Source organism: Adiantum capillus-veneris, chromosome 25, assembly GCF_014529385.1.
Source record: "Adiantum capillus-veneris isolate H3 chromosome 25, ASM1452938v2, whole genome shotgun sequence".
NCBI classification, from domain to species: domain Eukaryota; kingdom Viridiplantae; phylum Streptophyta; class Polypodiopsida; order Polypodiales; family Pteridaceae; genus Adiantum; species Adiantum capillus-veneris.
This window is the reverse complement of record NC_140955.1, coordinates 18377058-18400815: the sequence shown is the minus strand read 5'-3', so window position 1 is coordinate 18400815 and position 23758 is coordinate 18377058. Positions and strand designations below refer to the sequence as shown.

General features: G+C 41.0%; 1 protein-coding gene across 2 annotated transcripts; it reads left to right on the top strand.

Moving 5' to 3' along the window:
• Positions 1-20917: 20917 nt before the first annotated feature.
• Positions 20918-22573, top strand: LOC147424509 (NAD(P)-binding Rossmann-fold superfamily protein). 2 transcript variants are annotated; one of them, XM_086500568.1, is made up of 4 exons: positions 20918-21042; positions 21187-21445; positions 21528-21701; positions 21777-22573. In XM_086500568.1, the coding sequence occupies exons 1-4, from the start codon at positions 21029-21031 to the stop codon at positions 22161-22163; spliced, it is 834 nt and encodes a 277-aa protein (XP_086356694.1). In that variant the 5' UTR covers positions 20918-21028; the 3' UTR covers positions 22164-22573. The 2 variants fall into 2 exon arrangements, with proteins under 2 accessions (XP_086356694.1, XP_086356693.1); XM_086500567.1 differs by having other exon boundaries at positions 21774-22573.
• Positions 22574-23758: the final 1185 nt, after the last annotated feature.

Here is a 23758-nt window from a genome sequence, read left to right as displayed (position 1 = left end):
AAGGAAAGTGAAGCAAGTGTTTGTTCCGAGCAGTTTAGTTAAACTCAATGATCCGGTCTGGATTAAAGACAGAAAATCAACACAGAAAGGCAAACACATGGGATGGATAGCATCACAATGGAGCTTAAAGGAACAAGAGTACTATTGAGGTAACAGACAGATATGGGTGCCAAAACCGCGGGTAAGGGCATATGAAGTAACTTCAAGTCCCTCCCAAGAAAGAAATCCCACAAGGTATCAACCTCAACAATATCCTAGGATACCTAAGAATCAGGTATACAACAAAACCACATCGAAAGATGCCAAAGTCTACCACAACCCTCAAGGGGATACAGAACAAAGAGGATCTCAAAAAATGTTCCTCTTAAACAAGGATTCTACACAGGGTATGCAAAGATTTGACTACCAGTCAACCATAAGCCAACAACAACTACACCAGACTTGCATGAAGATCTCAAGAACTCAACAAGACCTAAAGTGAAGCAAAGTCAACAAAGGAGATACAAAGGTCATCAAGAAATTTGGATTTCTAAGTCTTCCAATGCTCCTAGTCAAAAGCCAAATGCAGGCAGTGAACAGAGGCCTATAACAACATCAAAGGCTCCTATCAACAGGCTCAATTGGAGAATCAAACAAATAAGGGAGTCTTCACAGTCAAAGAAGGACCACCCAACTAACGTGAATGCAGATTCAAAGATGATAAAACAGTTATGGCAAAAGAAACCTTCAATGCCAACTTGGTCCTTCTCTAATCCTCTTTTTGAGGATTCAAGCTTACTTTTACCTGAAGAAATGTTTGCAGTAAGCACAAGAATGTGTAACGCAAGGGTGCAAAAAACACTCTTTGGCATAGTCAGAGTCGGGCTGCTGAGCCATAAAATGAGCAAAGCATTAGACCCAAAGCTTCAAGTAATATTAAACTATGTGCTAAGAGTCGTAGTTATTAGGCTTACACTCAAGCTAGACGAGTTGAGCATATCTAAGTCGTGTCGCTCATGCTGGATGAGATGAGCATAAGAGTCAAAGTCTATTAACTTACAATTGGTGATTTCGTAGAGTTCAACACTCATGCGCAATGCACAGTAAGATGAGAGCACATATCCTTGTCAACGAAAACCATTCTTAAAGGGTGCCATCTTGCAAAGCCATGTCATATGCTTTTATAGCTACACCATCTTTCTGAAGAACCCCTCATAATCTTTCTTGCACAGCATATTGTTTACCATGCATTTTTGCGTATGCATAAATAGGATGTCCCATCATTGGACATATGCATAAATAGGATGTCCCATCATTCTTAAAGGGTGCCAGCTTGCAAAGCCATGTCATATGCTTTTATAGCTACACCATCTTTCTGAAGAACCCCTCATAATCTTTCTTGCACAGCATATTGTTTACCATGCATTTTTGCGTATGCATAAATAGGATGTCCCATCATTGGACATATACATTAGACACTCTTTTTTGCTTCCACCTATGCACCTTGAGTGGACTACAACAGGCAAACCAATGTTCCATCATGCTACCCTTTCATATTTGCTGCCTTTTTTATTCCATATCTATCAGCAAATAATCCCTTCAGTACTTTATTAATATTTTCCAGGCTAATAAGTACTCCAATAATGTGCGTATCCTAAAGGCACTTTTTTCCCAATGGGATTTTTTCCTTTGGTCATCCAGGTAGTACTAGACCCTAATTTAGAACCTCATCATTCTACTTCCCTTGTACATACTTTTCATCAATCAACAGTAGCCTCATCATTATGCTATTACAATGGATGAATGCAACATCATCACTCACAACTGACATATTTTGACCGATGAAGATGCTGCAACAAATTGAACCTCATCAACAAATTCAACGACAAATTAAGACAATCAGCCCATCAAAAACCTTCCACGGCCTCCACGGACACTTTTCAACAGTGCCCGAGGACGGGCACTAAAATTGGAAGGGGGGAATGTTAACTGAGTCAACATCAATTAATAGAAGCTGCTAAAGACCGAAGACGTACGAATGCACATCAAAGATCAAAGTAAAGAAGCAGTAAATATTGGAGTTACACATTTTCCACATTTTCATCAAATGGTCATATATTGTATTCTCAATTTATTTCAAGCCATTGTAATATTGTTAATATGTTACAGGCTCAATAAGAGTTCCAAGATGTAAAGCATAGGTCACTTAGTGTACCTGGGGTGCAGATACAACAAGTGTGGAGCCTCAAAGGTCTTGGGCACCGGACATTACACATTTTAGACCTTGGCTAAGATATAAAAGCCAACTTTGTAAAGATTTTATTAAGTTTTGGATAAGAAATACACAACGTGAGCTAAGGACGCTCACTCCTCTCCTTCTCGCGCTTCCTACTCCCTCCCTGGTTGTCACATTGCAGTCATGTTTGTTGCATTGCAACCGCAGGTAAGAGCTCTACACTTTGAAGTAAACACATTATAGTAATTTGTAGCTTTTGGCGTCGCCGACCGGCGACGACGTAAACACATTACAGTAATTCGTAGCTTTTGGCGTCGCCGACCGGTGGCCTAATTTCATCATAACTAAAAATTTACACTTTCAAATCAAAAACTAAGCATAGGCGGGGTATTGGGGCATCATTGCTAAGCATTTAGATGCATTCTGGGTCGAAAACGACTAGGAACTGTTTTTAATAATTACGATTTTGGAACTTGATCTAAAGTGGGGTTTGAGACCATAAGCATGTCTGCTTAGGTCTTATAAACATGTCCTAGAATTTTCGTTACGTTTGAATGTCATTTGATGCTATAACGGATGTGATTTGCTTATCGAGTGAGCAATTGACTTTTGGTGATTTCAGTCACTTGAATGTAGCTTGAGTTAGATGCGAGTTGTTAGTTGTTTTCCAAGAGATTGACAACCTCTTGTAGCCTCTATGCACTCGAGTTAGCTTTGTCCCATGGATTGACAATTTAATCGTTTCTAATACTGCAATAAGATAGGATGGTGAGGTTAGACAAAGCTTCTCCTTGAGCTTGTCAAAAGCATTTTACTCCTTAGCAGTCCATACATACTTAATGTTCTTCTTAGTTAAGTCATGTAGTGGTCCTTCTACTTGGGAGAATTTTGCTATGAAGCATCTATAGTATGCGCACATACCAATAAAGCTTCTTAGCTCATGTAGATTCCTAGGGTTAGTCCATGTTTTTATTACCTCTAACTTTGATGGGTCCATACGGATACCATCTTGAGAGATAATATGACCTAAGTATTGAATCTCTTGAAGGAAAAATTCACTTTTCTTTTGATTGAGAAAAGGCTTATTCTCCCTCAATGCTTGAAAAATCACTTGGAAATGTTGCTTATGTTCCTCCAAAGACTTGGATTAGATGATGATAACATCAAAGAACACTCCAGTGAATTTACGATAAAGTCTAAAAATTTTCTCCATTAGACGGTTGAACGTAGTTGGTGCATTAGTCAAGCCAAAAGGCATGACTAGATATTCATAAAGACCAAATGTTGTGCGAAACGCGGTCTTTAGGATATCTTCATCCACTATCATTCTTTGATGATTGTCACTTTTAAGGTCAATCCTACAGAAGTAGGTAGAGCCATGTAGCTTATTAAACAGGTCTTCTACCCGAGGCACGGGAAATTTGTTTTTGATAGTGATATGGTTTAGTGCTCGATAGTCACCTTTCTTTTTCCCTAAAAGGACTGGAGAACAAAAGGGAGAGGAACTAGGCCTCACCATCCCTTTGTCTACCAATTCCTGTACTTGCCTCATGAGCTTCTCTTGTTGAGCTTGTAAGACTCGATAAGGAGGCTTGTTATGCGGTGAGCTTCCTAGAAGGAGCTCAATGCGATGGTCATAATCCCCTCGTTTTGGAGGTAAGTCCATAGGGATATCATTGATGAACACATCTTTGAATCCTTTTAGAAAATTAAAATCATGTACACAGAAACTGAGCTCTTCATTGACTTATCAAAAGCAAGAGGATTTACGAGTGGAATAGTGCAACCACGCTCACTAGCATCTACATACATGTTCTTTCCCCTGTAGGTGAAGTAGATTCTCCTTTTAGGGAACTTCATATTGGCAGCCATGCGATCAAACCATGTCACCCCTAGGATAGCATCCTCATGTTGGAGAGGAGAGATGAAGAAGTCTTCTTTGTCGACATAGCTTTGGACATGAAGCCTCAACTCCCCAATCAAGGGAGTAATGGAGGCTTTCTATCCCTTGAAAGCTACGCCAGCCGTTACCATATCTCCCATCTCAAAAGCTTGAATGCCCAACTTGGTGGCCAACTCCGTTGATATGAAGTTGTGAGTAGAGCCAGGGTCAAACAAGATGAAGGAATCATGCTCTCTTACCTTTCCCGAAGCATAGGAAAGTGATGATCCTTTGCAATGAGTATCCTCTTTTGGAGCTTCGATGGTGGAAGCCCTAGGAGTCTCATTGCAAGTATTCTTCTTGGGGCAAGAACGATAGCCATGTCCTTGCTCCCCACACTTGAAACACTTATGGTCCTTGCAAAAAGCTTCAAGTTCTTCAGGAGAGAGTTTGTTTTTACCTTTGTAAACTCCCTTACCGATTGTTGTTGTTGTTGTTGGAAGTACCTTGGGAAGAATTTTCAACTTGTTAGGGTCGAGGCCCAATCTAGCAGCTGCAATGGGATCATTTTCAACAGGGATTATCAGTCGTGCGATGGCTTACACTAGCATGATGCATAGTAAAGTTTTACAGACCATACAAAGTAGTCTGCAGGATTTACATGCAGGCTCTAGTGTAGGTACGCATGATCGCCTACCACCAGAGCCGATACGACTACGTGTAGATCGGCAGAGTAAGCCGATGGGCATAGGTTGAGAGAGTCTTTCACCTAGTTTCTTGTACATACTAGTAGTTTAGCTAGTAGGTCTCACTTATCGGTGCATTGTCTTTAAGTATGAGTTTATTGGGGTAAAGGTGTTGCGCCTTTTTCCCAGGGTGGACGTCTGATGTTTGACCATCACTCACCAATTCCTGAGGTTGCTCTACCCACACCCATCTCGTGCTTCTCCCCTTAGCCGCATAGATCACACCACACTGCACACGCACACGTACACTCACACTATGAACTTGTCATGAGACAATGCCTTTGTGAACAGATCTCCAAGGTTGTCTTGTGTCGACACATAAGACGGGTTGATCTCTCATGTTGAGAGTCTCCCTCTAACATAGTCATAATACACCTCAATGTGCTTTGTGTGAGCATGAAAAATTGGGTTCTTCAAAATTTCCAATGTGCTTTGGTTGTCAGTGTAGATGATGTTGGTAGTCTCTTGTCCAACACCCAAATTAGCCATGAGGCGTTTGAGCCATACACACTCAACCGTAGCTATGAAGACTACCTTGTACTCAGCTTCACAACTGGGACCCAACTAAGAGTGGCCACAGTAGGTGGTTTCTTGCTCAACCATGATATGCATGAATTGTTGAGCATGAACCACTTGTGGACACTCATGTGTCATAACAACCAACCCAATGTGAGTTCAAAAAATCATGCAAATCTGGTGGCAATGATTTCCCCTTGGGATAACACAACCCAAGATGTAAAGTGCCACTCAGTTAGCAAAAGGTCCTCTTGCTTATACCCTACACTATGCATAAATATGTTAACTTGTGAGTTGCAAACTGAATATCTAACCTCGTATTGCATAAATAAATAAGGCATCCAACAATAGTTTGATAAAGAGTGACATCAGCAAGATCACCAGCATTATGAAGACTTAATTTCAAACATATTTCCATTGAAGTAGCAATTGTTTTATATTTCTCAAGGCCAAAATTACATAGTAATGTCTCTATGTAGCTTGTTTGACACAAGGCAATACATCCATCACACTGTGAGGACATGGTCAATCCACAAAGGGAAGACAGCCCAAAGCTTTGCGAAAAGCTTCAAACTTATCATAAGGCATTGCCTTTGTGGACAGATCTGCAAGGTTGTGTTGTGTAGATACATAAGCCAAACTAATCTCTCTTGTTGAGAGTCTCCCTCTAGCATAGTCATAATGCACCTCAATGAGCCTTATGTGAGCATGAAAAACTGGGTTCTTCACAAAAGCCTATGTGCTTTGGTTGTCAATGTAGATGATGTTGGCAGTGTCTTGTCCGACACCCAAATTAGCCATGAGGCATTTGAGCCATATACACTCAACCGTAGCTGTGACGACTATCATGTACTCAGCTTCACAAGTGAGAATGGCCACGGTAGGTGGCTTCTTGCTCAACCACGATATGCATGAACTGTCGAGCATGAACCACTTGTGGACACTCATGTGTCATAAACAACTAGCACAATATGAGTTCAAAAAATCATGCAAATCTAGTGGTAATGATCCCCCCCCCCCTTGGGATAAAACAACCCAAGATGTAAAGTGCCACTCAACTAGCAAAAGATCCTCTTGCTTAGACCCTAGGCTATGAACAAATTTGCTAACTTGTGAGTTTACAAACTGAATATCTAACCTCGTAATGCATACATAAATAAGGAATCCAACAATAGTTTGATAAAGAGTGAAATTGGCAAGATCACTAGCATCATGAAGACTTAATTTCAAACCTGTTTCCATTGAAGTAGCAATAGGTTTACAATTCTCAAGGCCAAAATTACATAGTAATGTCTCTATGTAGCTTGTTTGACACAAGGCAATACATCCATCACACTAAAATTGTATGCCCAAGTAATTATGTAAAAGCCCCAAGTCTTTGATCTTTAAAGTAGCATTCAATCCAACCTTGAATTCAACAATGTGTGTCTCATTTGGATCAGTAATAAGCAAATCATCAAAATATATAACAACAATGGGAAATACATCACCCTCATGCTTGACATACGAAGTGCTTTCACTTGGAAGCTCTTCAAGTACACCGTAAGTATTTGTCAGCATGTTGACGCTCACCAAAGCTCACCCAAATTGGAGAAGTGAGAAAGGTAACAATGACGACTATGCACAACGTGCTCTGATACCAATTGTTAGAATTAGGGTTGTAGGGATGCACGCATAACTTGGAGAAGATAAAGAAGATCAAGGCACACAACAGAGAGTATGTATTTCTTAGTGCAGAATAGAAAGATAATTTAGCCCTAGAATGATGGGCATATATACAATGCACGGGGGAAAAAACATTCTAGTGAGGGAAAAAGGCCCTGACGATCCTAAGTGTGTTCACACACATGACTACCACATATATGGTAACAAAGTTTTTTTGAAGATCATGGATCACACACAGAGTCCACATATAATAATGCAATAGTACTATAAAAAAATTGTTTTGCAGAGTTAATGCACTGTTGGAGTTGTCACAAAGCAATTAAAAGTGTAAAAAGCTAAGGGTCTTATAGTAAGCATAAAGTTAGCTTGGAATATATTGCATGGTCATTCTTGTATCTTTATGAACCTTAGATGCAAAAGAGTGTTGGGAAATTGGGGTTGTGTGAGAGATTCAAGGAGTAAAGTCTCTATCAAAGAGAGTGTTGCAGAGATTGACTAGAAGAATTCATGGATACTTACTCAGACATGAACTTGGAAATGGACTTCATATAATCTCATTCTCAATATGGTGCAAGGACCAACTTGAGGTTTAAAAACACCTTAACCTACCTTATGAAAAATGGGCATGGGTCCCAAATCTACTTAGACCCTAATGAGGAATACATGGTAAGACCATGATATAGTGTTTGTGAAAGAAATTAGAACCCTTAAAGTAGGGTAGCACATGCATGGATCATAAGGAAAATGGGAAATCACAAAAATGAGGATATTTGGGGACAAGTAGTGACATCACAAGCTCCTACAACGGATATCATTGAAGAACACCCTCCTTTATGACTTGATCGATATGTGTTGGCAGAAAAGTTAAGGGAATGGGAATGGAAATACATCATGTCAAACCCTCCCCTACCAGGTAGTAATACCCTTCGAGCCAAGCTTATGTATTCCTATGCATGCACATGAGGAAAGTAGCTTAGCTTTACCTATAAATGAAGGATGGTATGTACCTCAATCAATCCCCATGTTCAAACCAAAATATTACATACAAACATAGGCTTCTCCTATGTATCTCATTGCAAATCCTTGAGCAAGACTTCATATGGCTAAAGAGAAGATAAAGCAAACGACAAAGAGGATGCCACAACTCTAGAGATCATTGGAAAAATAGATATCATTTTCTGTTGGGGTATAGGCGCATGTGCCTTGCCTGGCCGCCCAGAGTCTGGGCGCCCACTGACTTGTATACCTTATACATAGCATAAGTGTATAGGGGGATGCTCACTCTTTGAGTCTCCCCACCCATATCTGTGTGTCGTGTGTCTCCTTCTCTCTCTCACTCTCCGTCTGTGGTGCTCCCCGATCCCCTTCAATTGGTATCAGAGCGACATGTGTGAGAGCGTAGATGGACGGCTTCGCGATGAACTCGTCGGCTATGGCGGAGAGGTCACAAATCTGAGCAAAGAAATAGAGGAGGCTTGTGGGCAGCCATATAGAGGCTTGCAGGAGAGCTCTCAGGAGCTTCCTAATGCTCATAGATCATTCCACAGTTCCTCTACAGATCAGCCCACTCTGTACAACATTTTTCCTCTTCTCGGCAAGCTTTGCAACGGCTACATCAGCGACAGATTGGAGCTTGGAGCTTCCATAGACATGGAAGCATTGTGAGATTGATACATTCAGCTCACGCATCGAGGTGGGAAGTGAGTTTGAGCCTCTCTATGAGCTCAAAGAAGCACAGAAGAAAGTCCTTCAGCTTTTTGACAGTTTGACAGCAGTCTACTATTTGCTCATAACTTGAGCTACAAAGTTCCGATTCCAAAACTTTTTGGTTCAAAACGGAGTGCAGGTGGGTCTGAAATTAAAAACACAGAGACTGTTTTTCGGGACAGTTTTGGGCTCTGTTGTTTTATTTGCTGCAGACAGCTTACCCGTGCACACTGCAGGTAGCAGGCACATATGAGGTGGATTGGTTTGATTTTCTCGATTGTGAGCATTTGCAGGTGTTACAAGATCGGGTTTGAGTCCCAGGTACAGGTTGAGTCTAGTACTCCCACAAGTGTTGCCAGTTGCAGTTCAATGGTTCTTCTGCAGTCTTGTGGCTTGCATACATGGTCTTTGAATGGGTAATGCTCTATGCATGCTTATGTGGTGAGCAGTAGATCTTGTGAGCAAGTGCAGAGGTTGGTTGTGGATGACATGTATGGTCACCTGTGGTACTCTTTGTGAGCATTTGTTGGACACAGGTTTGCAGAGCTTATGCATGTATGTTGAGTGTAGTTTGATGCGCATTGATTGCTCATTGTATTGAGCTTGCAGGACAATGGTTATTTTGTGTCGATAGCCATTGTGCGTCAAAACTCCAACGAAATTTTCCTAGGAGTTTTATGTTCATCATTTATGCGATCTAGGTAGAGATTGTGGGTTGCACTTAGCATTTGCGTGCGGTGTTCTCTGCAGGTGGGAGATTTGTGCGTGTGTATGCATTGATACCACACATTGTGGGCTTGGTGATTAGCTCACAGTTTGACACGCGTACAGTTATCTTGGCACACTCACAGGAGTGAATATGTGATGTATGCTTGTGGGGCTACGAGCTAGGTAGCCGGATTCGAGCACTAATGGCTTGAGGTTTTTCAGCAGGTTTCAGCTACAGGTTTACAAGTTTATAGGCAGGTTTGAGGACTTATTTGGGCTCTGAATTTTCAGCCATTTTTTCCTCTTTGCAGGTGTCCATGTATGGCTCAGTTGTAGGCTAATTTGAGACACGTATTGACTTGTTTATGCAGTTGTTTAAGAGCTGAATTTTGGTGCTGTTTTGGGGCTGATTTGCAACCATATTTTACAGCCATACAGGAGCTTGGTTTACTCTGCAGGAGCCTTGTACACTTGGCATTTGGGATTTGCATCATTGCCATTTGTGGAGCACAGTGTGGTTACACTACTGCGATAGATTTTATGCGTGGATTTGCATGAGCATTGTAGGTGCTGGTGAGCTCTTTTTTGAGAGCATTTTCTCGTTGCAGGTTGCTTCTTTTGGATTAGTTGAGTGCATTTCATTGCTACCGTACCTAGAGTAGAGTTACGGCTCTTGGTTATTTTTGACATTCACTTATAGTAGTCAATATGTGTGAGACTTTCGAGTCTAGGACAATGACTCATTAGAGACGGCGTTCTCGTTCGTGTCGACACTTGAGATGTTGGCATTGTGGTCACACAAGGCACATTAGATGGTGATGCTTTCGTCGTATGAGACATCACAAAAGACATGCTAGTCTCAAGGATGCAGTAGATGCTATAGGCTCTTTTGACTTGACAGTTGCAGGATTAGATACAGAGTCTGAGTACCCTAGTGACAGTGAGGTCACATTTGCTTCCTGTATTACTCCTGATTTTTTGACGTCTGAGGATAGTGCACTTCTTTTGCAGTGGGTGCTAGACAAGGACGCTAATTTTCATGTCACTCTGTATCGTGACTGGTTCAGTAGCTATTCTAGCAGAGTGCATGGTAGTGTGCGATTGGCAGATGGGTCACTGCATGAGATTGCTGGTTCAGGAGATGTGAGACTGTCATTACCGAGCGGTGCATCGTATGTGCTCAGAGATGTGCGTCATGTGCCAGACTTAACGATGAGTTTGATCTCCGTTGGTCAGCTCAGGGATAGTGGATGTCGGGTATCGCTGCTTGAGCGATCTTTTGCGTTGCATTTGGGTTCGCTGGTGATTGCGAGAGGTGCTAGAGTTGGCACATGGTACCCATTGCACGTAGTACTGGTGCGAGATGGTTGAGTCTCAATCTTGTTACAGCCATGCAGAGAGCAAGAGACCCGGACAATCTCTTTTGCTCATGGGTTGCAGGGTGCTTTGCATGGAGTGCAGAGTAGTGAGCTCATTGTGCACACAGTTGGGGCACGACTTGAGCAGTCACACAGAGAGGTGACAAAGTCAGACATGCATGCTTTGCTAATGACTGAGCAAAGCAGAGAGTCAGTTGTGCGAGATACTTCTGTGCAGGATAAACAGGTAGAGCGGTCTTGCTCTAGTGAGTCACGACAGGAGGACGTTGTGCAAGAGTCTATGCATAAGGAGTTAGAGCATGAGAGCTCTAGTGAGTCACAACATATTGAGTGGTCATGTTTGCAGTGGATGATTGCAGTGGAGGCTAAGATGTTAGCGATTATGGAGTCATTCCTTTCTATGCTCGACAGTGAGCATGGGGATATAGTTGTGCAGGATATGTCTTCCAGCAGACACCTAGAGCAGCTCGTTTGCTCTGAGGTTGCACGACAGGTTGATGCGTCTTTTGCGGACAGTCAGGAGATGCATGTGGCTGACACACCTTGTCAGTCAGAGATGCCTATTGCGAGAGATATATATGTTGATGCATGCTCCGTAGAGCTAGCAGGGCCCGCTAGCATTGCATCGGCATTCAGTGGTCTCATGTATGAGATGTTGATCTTGAGACCGGATATCGCAGCTGCAGTGGGAGCATTTGCAGTTGGGGTTGTCAGTCATTTGTTGACTGATGATGGCATAGTGCACGAGGGAGATATGCAGGTATTGCGTACATACTTGCAGTACGTGTGCGGTACGTCTGGTGGTGTATGGACTTACACGGGAGCAGGACAGTCGGATGCACACGATCAGAGCCAGCCAGTGGACATCGGTTGAGAGCGATTTTCTCTCACCTTTTGTAGTCTTTAGACTAGGTTCCCTTACTTAAAGGCACAGTCGCCTTTAAGTGGGAGGTTGTTGGGGTATAGGCGCATGTGCCTTGCCCGGCCGCCCAAAGTCTGGGCGCCCACTGACTTGTATACCTTATACATAGCATAAGTGTATAGGGGGCTGCTCACTCTTTGAGTCTCCCCACCCATATTTGTGTGTCGTGTGTCTCCTTCTCTCTCTCACTCTCTGTCTGTGGTGCTCCCCGATCCCCTTCATTTTCTAGAAAAAAACTTAGTGCCACTTATTTTTTATTTTCTAGAGAGTGGTAGGAAGGGGACACATTTTCAAGAGGAAGAGCAAAACCATAATGAACATAGTGGAAGTGATCTCATCAAGTTCATTTGAGAGTGAACTTGTAGTGCTAGTAAAGGTTGTAACAAGAGCTCAAGCTGAGCTTTAGTAAAAATTGATGCTAAAGTAGTGAATGGAAGTAAAAGTTCTTTCCAAGCATCTATAAGGGCTTGAAGGCACAAACACATGCAAAGGAAATGGGAAACCACTTCTCACAAGGAAGAGGAATCTATTGTGATATGGGGAGGATCTATCTTGATGGACAAATTTTTTGATTCAATCAATGTTTCCTTAGAGGCATATCAAGTTGGGTACAAGCAAAGAAAATTTTGGAAAACAAATGTAAACATTACCCCAAAACCTAAGCTAAAAATTGTGAAGCTTGAAGAATTGCGCACACTGGTAAAGATTACTCAAGAACTTCTAAAAATGAAAAAATAAGGACCAACAATGCTAGCTAAAATGAGGGAACATAAACCAAAAAATAGTGAGAAAGTGGACAAGAAGCAGACAAAAAAACCAATAAAAGAAACGAATTTGGCAATGCTAGATATAGAAGATGGTATGGATGGAATGATGCTTATGATGGATGGCTAGCTTCTCTGCCTGTGGAAGATGTTATTGATGCAAATGATGGAAGCTAGACCATAGAATCTACTCCATTCAGTGGTTATTGTTGATTTTGAGATTCGAGCACCATAAGGGGAAGAAGTAAAATGACTTGCATGCCCATTTTTTGCTTGCTTGAAACCTCCCTCTCCCTGCTACTGCACGGATGGACTTGCTCATCAAAAGCTCAAAGATTCAGCTCTTTGCGGAGACATCAGAAAACTTGAGGGTCTCACCAAAGAGAAGGTGGACAAGTTTGTGGAGAAGTACCTACAAGATGTGAAGGACGGGAGGGCGGTCGAAAGCGGGTGGCCCTACAGGTCCTATAGTGTCTCCAAAATTGCTCTCAATGCCTATACCAGAGTATTTCCAGAGTCGATGAAAAATAGAGTAGATGGCCAATATACTCATGCCCACAGGGCAGTTCTTCTTTGACAAGCATGTTGAGGATTTCTAGCGCAAGCCTAGTACAAGTTATTTAGATCTGTCTTTCACAGATTATTATAGTTTTATAATCATCTTGAAGTATTGTAACCCCTAATAATTTTGGTCAGTATTGTACAAGGATTAGCCCTTTTACCACAAGACTTATGCTCTTAAAGACATGGAATGAGTGGTAACGGATTTGAGCTGGACACAAGTTTAAATTGCTCCCAATTTAGAATGGTGTGGCAAATGGTGCCATAGAAGCCTTGAAAAATAGAAGGAAATTTATAGGCTTTGACAAGGCAGATTATGGAGCCTCACTTTGGATGAAATCAACGAGTAATGTAAAGTCAATAGGCAAAGGCATTTGCCACATACATGTCGACGATTTTGACAGAAGTAAACAGTTTATGCGAAAATCGAAGAGCAATAGGAGCATGATATTTTCGTGAAAGTGTGATCTCCACTACTCTTCATGGTCATTTCAATGAGCAAATGAGCTTGGAATGCCACGAAATTGATAGTGGATGTCAAGTACTGCATGGAAAGATAGTGAGATGCTTAAGAGATAGTGGATGTCAAGTACTACTTGGAAAGCAATCATTCCGGATGCATTTTGGTTCCCTATCGATTGCACAAGGAGCTAGGAATTACATTGTCTACCCACTCGATAGTCTCAATTATGTTATTGACATGTGAGGAACAAGAAACAAGGCATGTCTCATTCACTGATGATCTCTAGTATGCTTAAGAGACACAACATTTGATGATCTCTAGGATGCTTAAGAGACACAACATTTGATTGTGCAAGACATGTTAGTATGCTCTATAGAGATAGAGGTAGAGCAACAATGCTTTAGTGAGACACGGTAGGTTTCATCAGAGTTTGTGTGATAGAGGTAAAGCGAGTCTGCTTTCTAGAGAAGAGAAGACGGGCGTGGAATTCTTTGATATGCTCATGCTAGAGGCTGATATGGTTATGTCAAGACATGTGATTAGTAGAGAACCAATCTCTATGTGGCATAACATGGAAACTTGTACCAAAATCTATTATCCAATTATGTGCATAGCTAGCCTCATGCTCAACAAGAGCACATGCGCTAAGATCTATAGTAAAAATTAGGACAATCCAAAACATGTGCATCAACACCATATGCACTATCACCTTGATCAACCATGTGTATCTCAACCACATTGATTCATTAATCTTAGATTTTCCCTTAGAGTTTGAAGTACCAAACTTTTTGTCATCATTGGACTTTTTCTTATTATCCCTCTTTGCTGCATAGCAATCCCTCTTCTCATATGTCATTTCTTATGGCAATAGTAGCACTCAACATCACGAATAGAATCCCAAGACTTACTAAGAGTATTCTTATGCTCTTTGGACTTACTAGGATCATGAGTACGACCTCTCTTCTTGTGAGAATGAGCAACATAAACATCACCAGATTTTGTTGGCTCAAGAGATTTCCTTCTGAATCTCCTATGTGAGCAATCTACTAATGACATCATTAAATACCAATCGTTGATCAAAATTGACACGCCAACAAGGTGGATGATGCACCTAATCCTCTCTATATATCCTATGGCTAGGTCAATAAGATGCATCAACCAATGCAAATATAGTCTATCTATGTATCCATAAGCCCATAAATTAATGCTTAATATCTAGAGCAATAACAAAGAATCCAAAATGCATAAATCAATGTGTACACTTAAACATCCTCAATGCTCAAGTCACTAAAGCATCTAACCAAAACATGTACAAAGCATACACGTCAAGTATGCATAAAAATTGTAAGCGTAAACATGTTACTTGTCATAAAATATAATATCTAACTTTATCAAATGATTTTCTCATATTAAACTAATCACTTAATATGGGAAGATAAAAGGGGAACGAGAGTTAGGATATATATATATATATATATATGTGTGTGTGTGTGTGTGTGTGTGTGTGTGTGTATGTGTGTGTGTGTGCGCGCTTCTAGACCTATCTCAATAGGGGACCAAAAGGAGAAATGGTTGCATCTCCATAGGGGTCCAAAAGGAAACGGTCTACCAAAGAGAAATGTGCAATAAGTGCTTCTAGATGTACCTCAACAAAGGACCAAGAAGAGAGATGGTTACATCTCAAAAGGGGTCCAAACGGAGGTAGTCTATCAAAGAATAACGTGGTGCATCTAATGGAGCTTAAAAGACTTTAGGGTTAGCTTCATTAAAGACCTCCAAAAGTTAGTGTTAAAAGGTCCTTTGACCTTATGCAAACTAGGGGTAACCTCGAGGTGGGAATCGTACGCAAGCATGAGGTGCAAAGACGCTTAAAGTGGTTGTGGGAACCTTGCCCAAAACTTGAGGTGATTTTTATGTTTAAATGACTAAGGTTTTTGAAATGTTAAATTCAAAAATAAATTCTCATGAGGCATGAAGGTCCATGCTTGATTGACTAAGGCTTGAAGTATTCAATTCAAAACAAATGACTTAAGAAGCATAAAAAACACATGCTTGTTTGATTGACTAAGTCCTTGAAGTATTCAATTCAACCAAATGACTTAATAAACATAAAAGACACATGTTCAAATGATCTTCCACATGTGGCCCTCATGATGTGCTTGAATGCTATTGGATAGGTTTTAAAGGGGTCCAATGAGAATTTAGATACATAAAAATAAATAATTAAGTTCTTTCTCTCAAAGAGGAAAAAGAGGACACATGTCCAAATGAAATCATAAAATAAATACAAGAGAGAGAGAGAGAGAGAGAGAGAGAGAGAGAGAGAGAGAGAGAGAGAGGTGTGGACCAAGCATGAGAGGGGGGTATCCTCTCCCCCCCCCCCCCCCCCCACACACACACACACACATTCTCTCATTGTATGGAGTGTAAAGTGCAAGAGCTCCATCTCCTTCTCCAAGCTTGTGGACAAGTGGAGAGCCTACACCAACACTCTTGGCTATGGAATGCAAATCCAACCAAGAGCCATGCTTCAATGCTTAAGCTTGCCATCTTCTTCATCTTCATAACTATGCTATTATGCTATGCTAAGCAAGAAGAGTGATGATAAGTGAGGAACTATTTCTTTCTCCTATGGAATGTTCCTTCTTCCTCTTCCCTACCCTCATTTCCCGCTAGCTCTCTCCACCTTCGAAGGTGTTTGATGCCTTGGGACTGAGGCTTGGGATAGTTAATGTTTTTTGCAAAGTTTATGCTAAGCTCGTGATGCATGAAGCTATACATCTTCATAGCATCACCAAGGTCACAAGGAACACAAAGATTGTATTGTAACAAAGTCTCTCTTGGTGGGAGAATCTATAATACAAATGCCTTTTGGAGGGGGGGCCGGCTCCAAGTAAATCCAGTCCTCAACTATTGTCATGTTCTCTAATACTCTCTCTCTCTTGCAAAAGTATTGTTCATGCCAAGTTAATTAAGCACTATGTTTATGTTGCTACCATCAATTTAGTTCACCCTCTATGTTCTCAAAGTGATCTCACAAAAATGCTCACCTTAACTCTCAATTTCGCTATTCGCAAAGTTCATAGGCCATTCCCATTACATTGGTATCATAGCATTTGGTTTCTCTTTTCTTGATTAAGAAGAGAGGTCCTTAAGTAGCCTATTAATAGTTGATTTTGTTAATTATATTGAGGTAAGTGGGACTGGGATCTATTATCGGTTTTGTTGAGCCCACTATGTGAGATATGGTGCACACCTCGGGAGCTTTGGTCTTAACAATGGGGTCTTTTTAAACTTGCCTACGGCTTTACCATTATTGAGCGATAAGAAGTCCGAAAGGAGCTATCCCTCAGCAATTCTGCTATGTTAGATCCACCCACTACTCTCTATAATTAACCAATTCGAGTCGTGAATGTAGATAAGTGCTTATTTTCAAAGGCTAAGAGGAGTAGCAAATAAGGATTTGAGTTGCCAAAGAATACATTAAGTAAACACATAAGTATAATTAGCATGGCTGACAATAACCAAGAGAGTAGAATGAACATTGATAACTTTGATGCACATGAAGGTGCTAATGATGATGCCCCCATGTTTATCAATTATCTTGTTACTAGGCTGCATCAAGTTATGGGCAACCCTACTTTGCAAGCCGAAGTTACTCAACAACTTCGTGCTTATGGGATTCTTCTTCCTCTCCAAGAGGAGAGAGAGCTTAGGAGGCCTCTTGATGAGACCCCCAAAAGAAGACTCTCTCCCATGCGAAAGGAGGATCCCAAAGAACAAGAAAGTAATGAATCCCTAAGTTCCTCTGAAGATGTGGCTCCACGAAGACGGCTGTCTAGACAATCGCCAACTCCTCCCATGAGGAAATAGTCAACACATAGTCCTTCTCCTCGTCACTCCAAAAGGGAAGAGAGGAAACAAAGGAAGAAAAGTTTAAGAAAGAGGTCACCCTCTTCTCCTTCTTCTTTACCTTCCTCATCTCCCGACGAAATCTATGGCTATTCTCCTAGAGAATACAAGAGGGGAGGACATCGCAAATCATACCCTGCATGGCAAAGATCACAAAAGCTCAAGAAGTTCAAAGAGGGAGGAAAGAGTATCTCTTTTCTCACGTATGATGGCACCTTTGATGCCATCAACAAAGTATTGGCCTTCATCCAAAAATTTGATGAGACCTTTGAAAACAAGGGCTTCACGGAGTCCTCCAAGCTACACCATGTAGCTATGCACTTCCAAAAGTCTACTCATCAATGGTGGGCTAGCCTTCATGGCAGTGGTGAGGCCCCAAATACATGGAACTCTACGAGTTTTCATCATCAAGCAATTCCTTGCAAGTGATGCAAAGGACAAAGTGCTTACCAAATGGCGGAGTTTGAAGCTACTCTTCAACAAGTCTATCCACAAATATGTAGACAAGTTTTGGGGTTTACATCTCAAAGCTACAATCTTTCAAAGGATAGACTTCGTCAAACAAAAGCAACAATTTTGTGTGGTATTACCTGAAGAAATGTCCAAGTATGTCAACTCACAACGGCCTAGCACTATGACCGATGCCATCCACCACACTATGGTTGCTTCAAGGATCAGTTTCCAACAAGGGTGAGAAGAAATTTCAAGCCCATGGAAAACAAGGATCAAAATGAATCTAAAGTGAAGAGCAATGCTCAAAACTCTTCCCAAGGCAACACCAACACAAACAACAACAAGGCCAAGGAGAAAGGATCTTACAAAGGTTAAAAAATAAGCTCTCTCCCAAAGAATTAGAGGCCTTTCGTAAAGACCATAAATGCTTTAAGTGTGGGGAGCAAGGACATGGTTATCGCTCTTGCCCCAAAAGAAATGTTTGCTATGAACTCCTAGAGCTTCCATGGTTGAAGCTCCAAAAGAGGATACTCATTGCAAAGGCTCATTCCTCTCTTATGCTTGGGGGAAAGTAAGGGAGCATGATGCCTTCATCTTGTTTGACCCTAGCTCAACTCACAACTTCATATCAATGGAGTTGCCCACCAAGTTGGGCATTCAAACTCCGTATTGAGTTTCACAAGCTCAACAAAAGGAGATCATGAGGCAATTGCATGAATTGGTGGAAAAAGGGATAGTGAGGCCTAGGTCCTCTCTATTCTGTTCACCAGTACTTTTAGTGCAAAAAGAAAGATGACACATATGTACTCATAGACTGCTAAAGGACAAAATGCTTTTGACAAGCTCAAAGAGAAGCTTAACTCTCAACTAGTCCTTATGTTTCTAGATCTCTCAAAACCATTTGAGGTCCAATGTGATGCTTGTGGTTATTGCCTTGGAGCAATTTTGCTTCAAGAAGGGCATGCCATAGCATATGAGAGCCGAAGGTGCAATGTTGATGAACCGGTCTTAGGCATATACGAAAAAGAGCTTTTAGTTGTTCTACATGCCCTAGACACATGGAAGCACTATCTCTTCGACTTCATGACAAAAACCAAGATTTCCGAAAAACAAATGAGGTGGGCAAACTTTCTTTCACAATTTAAATTTCATATTGCTCACATTGCTGGCAAGCACAATCAAGTGGTCGATGCACTTTCACAACGACCAAGGGTAAGTGTGGTGTCTATAGCAACTCACAATGATCTATCTTTTATGATAGATGAGTATGCTACTAATCAAAACTTTAAGTAGGTAATTACAGCCTTTGCATTAGGGAAGAAAAAAAGAACTACTCGCCTTGAAGGATGGTTATCTTCCAAACGGCAATAGGCTATGTGTTACTCACCCATACATTAAGAAAGTCATGTATGAATCCCATGCTTCTTCTTATATGGGGCATCATAATCTACTCTTTGAGGAGTAGAAATGTATTTATGTTGGTCTACCATGAAAAGTAAACATACAAGAATATATTTCAAAATGCATGGTGTACCAAAAATTGAAATTTGATCGAGGGAAGCAAATTGGATTGTTTCAGTCGACATGCTTATCAAGAAAACACACTCTATGCCTGTCAAAAAGACTATTAAGGCACATCAAACGATAACCCTCTCTAGATCTCAAATTTTCAAGTATCATGGCTTGCCAACATCCACAGTGTCGGACAAAGATCCTAGAATGACCAGTAATTTCTACAAGTGCCTCTTTGAAAATCTATGAAGTAGATTAAATTTCTCTTTTGGCCTATCATCCACAAACGGATGACCAAATGAAATAATTGATTTAACGATTTTTGAATCTACTAAAAGCCTATGTCATGGAAGTAGATCAATGTTCTCAATGAGAGAAGTATCTATCTCTTAAAGAGTATGTGTACAATGACATTGTACATACTTCTACGGGGAAAAAACCTTTTGAGGTTAAAGAGGGAAGATCCAAAAGTCCCTTACTACTCAAAGTACATGGTAAGGTCTTCGTTGCTAATGAATATAGCCGAAACTTACAAGAATCTTTTCCAAAGATTAAAAAGCGTTATATCCATCTTACAGCAAAGGCAAAAAGGGCTGCTGCTAATAAGCACAGAAGAGCCTTAGCCTTTAAGAAAAATGATTAGGTCTTGCTAAAGTTTCTCGAGGCTCATCTAAGGCATACTACGGGTAAGATTTCTATGGGCCACCAAGAGTATTATGCTAAACTAGCAAAAAGATACTATAGTCCTTTTTAAATTCTTAAACCAATCAATGAGATGGCTTATCAATTAAAGTTGCCCAACCATTGGCCCATTCACAATGTTAACCATGTGAGCCTACTCAAGCCTTACAAAGGAGAGTCACCAAAAAGAACCAATAATAGAGGATCTGCTAGAGATTAAAGATCAAGAAGACGTATTGGAGCCCGAATCGATTCTTCAACACACGAAGACAAGGTAGTAAGAAACTATAAGATTATCCAATGATATCTTGTTGACTTTAAGAATTATCCTTTTAAAGATGCTAGATGGATAAGGAACCTAACTTAAGGATAATGTGAACGTTGTCAATGCTTACAATGCTAAACTAAAGTAAGCAAATGAAAATGCATTTTAAATTAACAACATTTTTGTTTTATAAGACTCATTCTCTTTCTTTTATTGTGCACAAAATTTAAGAAGTATGCATGCTTAGGATCATGTTTGTGATGACGACGTCTCTCAAACACCAAGTAGAACTTGTCACTCTACTTTGGCAGTATGATATGGATTAAAGAGCAGACATGCTTGTGGCAGCTAAGTCTCCCGAGCACCAAATGGATTAGTCATCCATTCTGAAATGATGTCGTAGGGAAAAAGGGATCCACTATCCGCTAAGAAACATAGACCAATGACTAGGTTTTATCTTCTCTACCTCTACATACATGTATATACACACAAATGTGTGTGTGTGTGTGTGTGTGTGTGTGTGTGTGAGTGAGAGAGAGAGAGAGAGAGAGAGAGAGAGAGATTTGGTTTATATGGCATGTTGAGGATTCCGTAATGGGGGGAAACGGGGAGAGAAATTTTAACGTCGTAGGAACAATCCCAACTCAAGACGGATATCGCAAGTGAGAGGACTAGCGATGTCCGCAACCAGGTAAGAAATACGTTCCTTGTTCCGTGTCTTCCTGGTACCTGTGGTTTGAGATTTGGGCACCATAAGAGGAAGAAGTGTTCGCAGAAAATGACCTGCATGCCCATTTCCTGCTTGCGTGAAACCTCTCTCTCCCTGCTGCTGCAGATGGTGGACAGAGAGCACCATAGCTTTAGTCACAGGAGGCAACAAAGGCATCGGCTTTGAGATTGTGAAGAAGCTCGCCCAGCAAGGGCTAACCGTCATCCTCACAGCCCGCAATGACGAGAAGGGCTTAGATGCTGCTGCGAAGCTCAAAAGCCAAGGCTTGAATGTTGTCTTTCATAGGCTGGATGTGCTAAGCTCGACATCTATATCGCAACTAGCCGACTGGCTCAAACATCAGTTCGACGGACTTGATATCTTGGTCTCTGACATCAATTTTTTTTTCTATGTCTTGGTGTTCTATCTATGCTCATGGATCATATCGTGTGGATGTGCATGAGCAGATCAACAACGCTGGAATCATTGACTATGAACCTGGCTTAGCATCGGCGCAGAAGGTACTGGATACCAACTACAAAGGAGTAAAAGATGTTACAAGGCAAATGCTCCCATTGTTAAGACCCTCAGATGGAGGCGCAAGAGTCGTGAACGTCAGCTCCAGGTTAGGTCAGCTATTGGTAAGTAATGTCTTCAGTGCATTTGATATTTGAAGAACTCGTTACATGCTCAAGGATGGACGTGTTCATCAGAAGCTCAAAGATTCAGCTCTCTGTGGAGACATTGGAAAACTTGAGGGTCTCACAGAAGAGAAGGTAGACAGGTTTGTGGAGAAGTACCTACAAGATGTGAAGGATGGGAGGGCGGTCGAAAGCGGGTGGCCCTACAGGTCCTATAGTGTCTCCAAAATTGCTCTCAATGCATATACCAGAGTATTGTCGGAGTCGATGAAGAATAGGGCAGATGGCCAACACATATACATCAATTGCGTAACACCAGGTCATTGCAAAACGGATTTAACAAGAAACTCAGGCATTTATACTGCCGAAGAAGGCGCGGAAACGCCTGTTTGGGTGGCACTCTTGCCTCCTCATGGACCCACAGGGCAATTCTTCGCTGAGAAGCATGTCGAAGATTTCTAATGCAAGCCTAATACAAGTTATTTAGATCTGTCTTTCAGAGATTATTATAGTTTTATTATCCTCTTGAAGGATTGTAGCCCCTAGTAGTTTTGGTCAGTATTGTACAAGGATTAGCTTTTAGGAGTATTGAAGATTCTGTCATGTTTGTGCATTTTGGCTTGGTTTAATGGCCAGAAAGCTGCTTTACCACAAGACTTATGCTCTTAAAGACATGGCAAGAGTGGTAACGGAGTTGAGCTGGACACAAATTTAAATTGCTCCCAATTTAGGCTGGTGTGGCTAATGTTGCCATAGAAGCCTTGAAAAATAGAAGGAAATTTACATGCTTTGACGAGGCAGACATTATGGAGCCTCTCTCTGGATGAAATCAGCGAGTAATGGAAAGTCAATAGGCAAAGGTCTTTTCCACATACATGTCGACGATTTTGACAGAAGTATACAGTTTATGCGAAAATAGAAGAGTAACAGGAGCATGATCTTTTCGTGAAAGTGTGTTCTCCACTACTGTTCATGGTCATTTCAATGAGCAAATGAGCTTGGAATGCCACGAAACTGAAGGAGAGGGGTATTTAACACGAAAACATTACATCAAGGTAGTGCATTTTTTAAATTGAATATGTAATGATGTATCTATGTCTCGACATATCCTATATCTCTGTATGGAAGAGCTACTCTTTTAAATAAGAGATCTTATATCATGTAAATTTTGGTTCTAAAGATGTATGTGTTGAAGTGGTAAGTAATCATGTTTGTAGAATTGTTGCAACAGATCCCTATGCAATGAAACACCAAACGTTGCATAGTATCATTTGCCTTCCAATGTAGTGTGATTCAAAAGTAGTTTCTTTGGATTGTCCTCTACCAAAATCACTTTTTAATATTTGTGTGGGATTTGGAACACATTGGTATCTTCCTTTAGGTTTGGTTTGGTATCTCACAAAGTTGTGAGTTTACCTTAGTAATAGGGAGAAGACACCTAGGTGCACCAAAATTGCCTTATTTGCCCTATATAGTCCTTTGTCAAGTCTATCCTTTTTGCCTTATAAAACCCGCCTATTCTACATTCACGTGTAGTAAATACCCCGATGCATCTTACAATCTCAAGTATGAGTGTTTCTAGTCCATGTTGATTTTTGAGAACCAAGGTGCTCTTGAGCCTTGTGTGCCACTCATAGTAACTTAGACTTATCCCAAAACTCATGGCGTCATTAAGATTTTAGCCTTGTTTAGTGCTAGTTTAGTGTCCAAGTTTTGTGCTTCCAATGGATGCACATTACTATTGGCTACCCCATCCATGTGATCTTAGAGGATCGTGCATGCATTGGTCACCCTACTAGTCATAATATACGTGCTCTTTTAAAGCACACTTGTATACATGTAGCACAAAGCCATTATGATAACAATAGTTTAGGGTGAGCATAAATGTGTAGGCATTTTCCAAATTATTAGTATACAACACAATAGTGTTATCACAAATACATATTTGATGTACTTGAAAAGAATCAAATTTGTGAAGATTGCATTAGAGCCCCGTACTTGGTGTGCACTTACAAGTAGCACAACTGGTCCATTTGAGCACGTGTAGGTGGTATCAT

What these genes read in the sequence shown, in the direction of transcription:
- LOC147424509 (XM_086500567.1), top strand. An exon ending in TCGACGGACTTGATATCTTG is followed by an intron (nt 21,446 to 21,527) that starts GTCTCTGACATC and finishes GTGCATGAGCAG; the next exon opens with ATCAACAACGCTGGAATCAT. An exon ending in CCAGGTTAGGTCAGCTATTG is followed by an intron (nt 21,702 to 21,773) that starts GTAAGTAATGTC and finishes CGTGTTCATCAG; the next exon opens with AAGCTCAAAGATTCAGCTCT.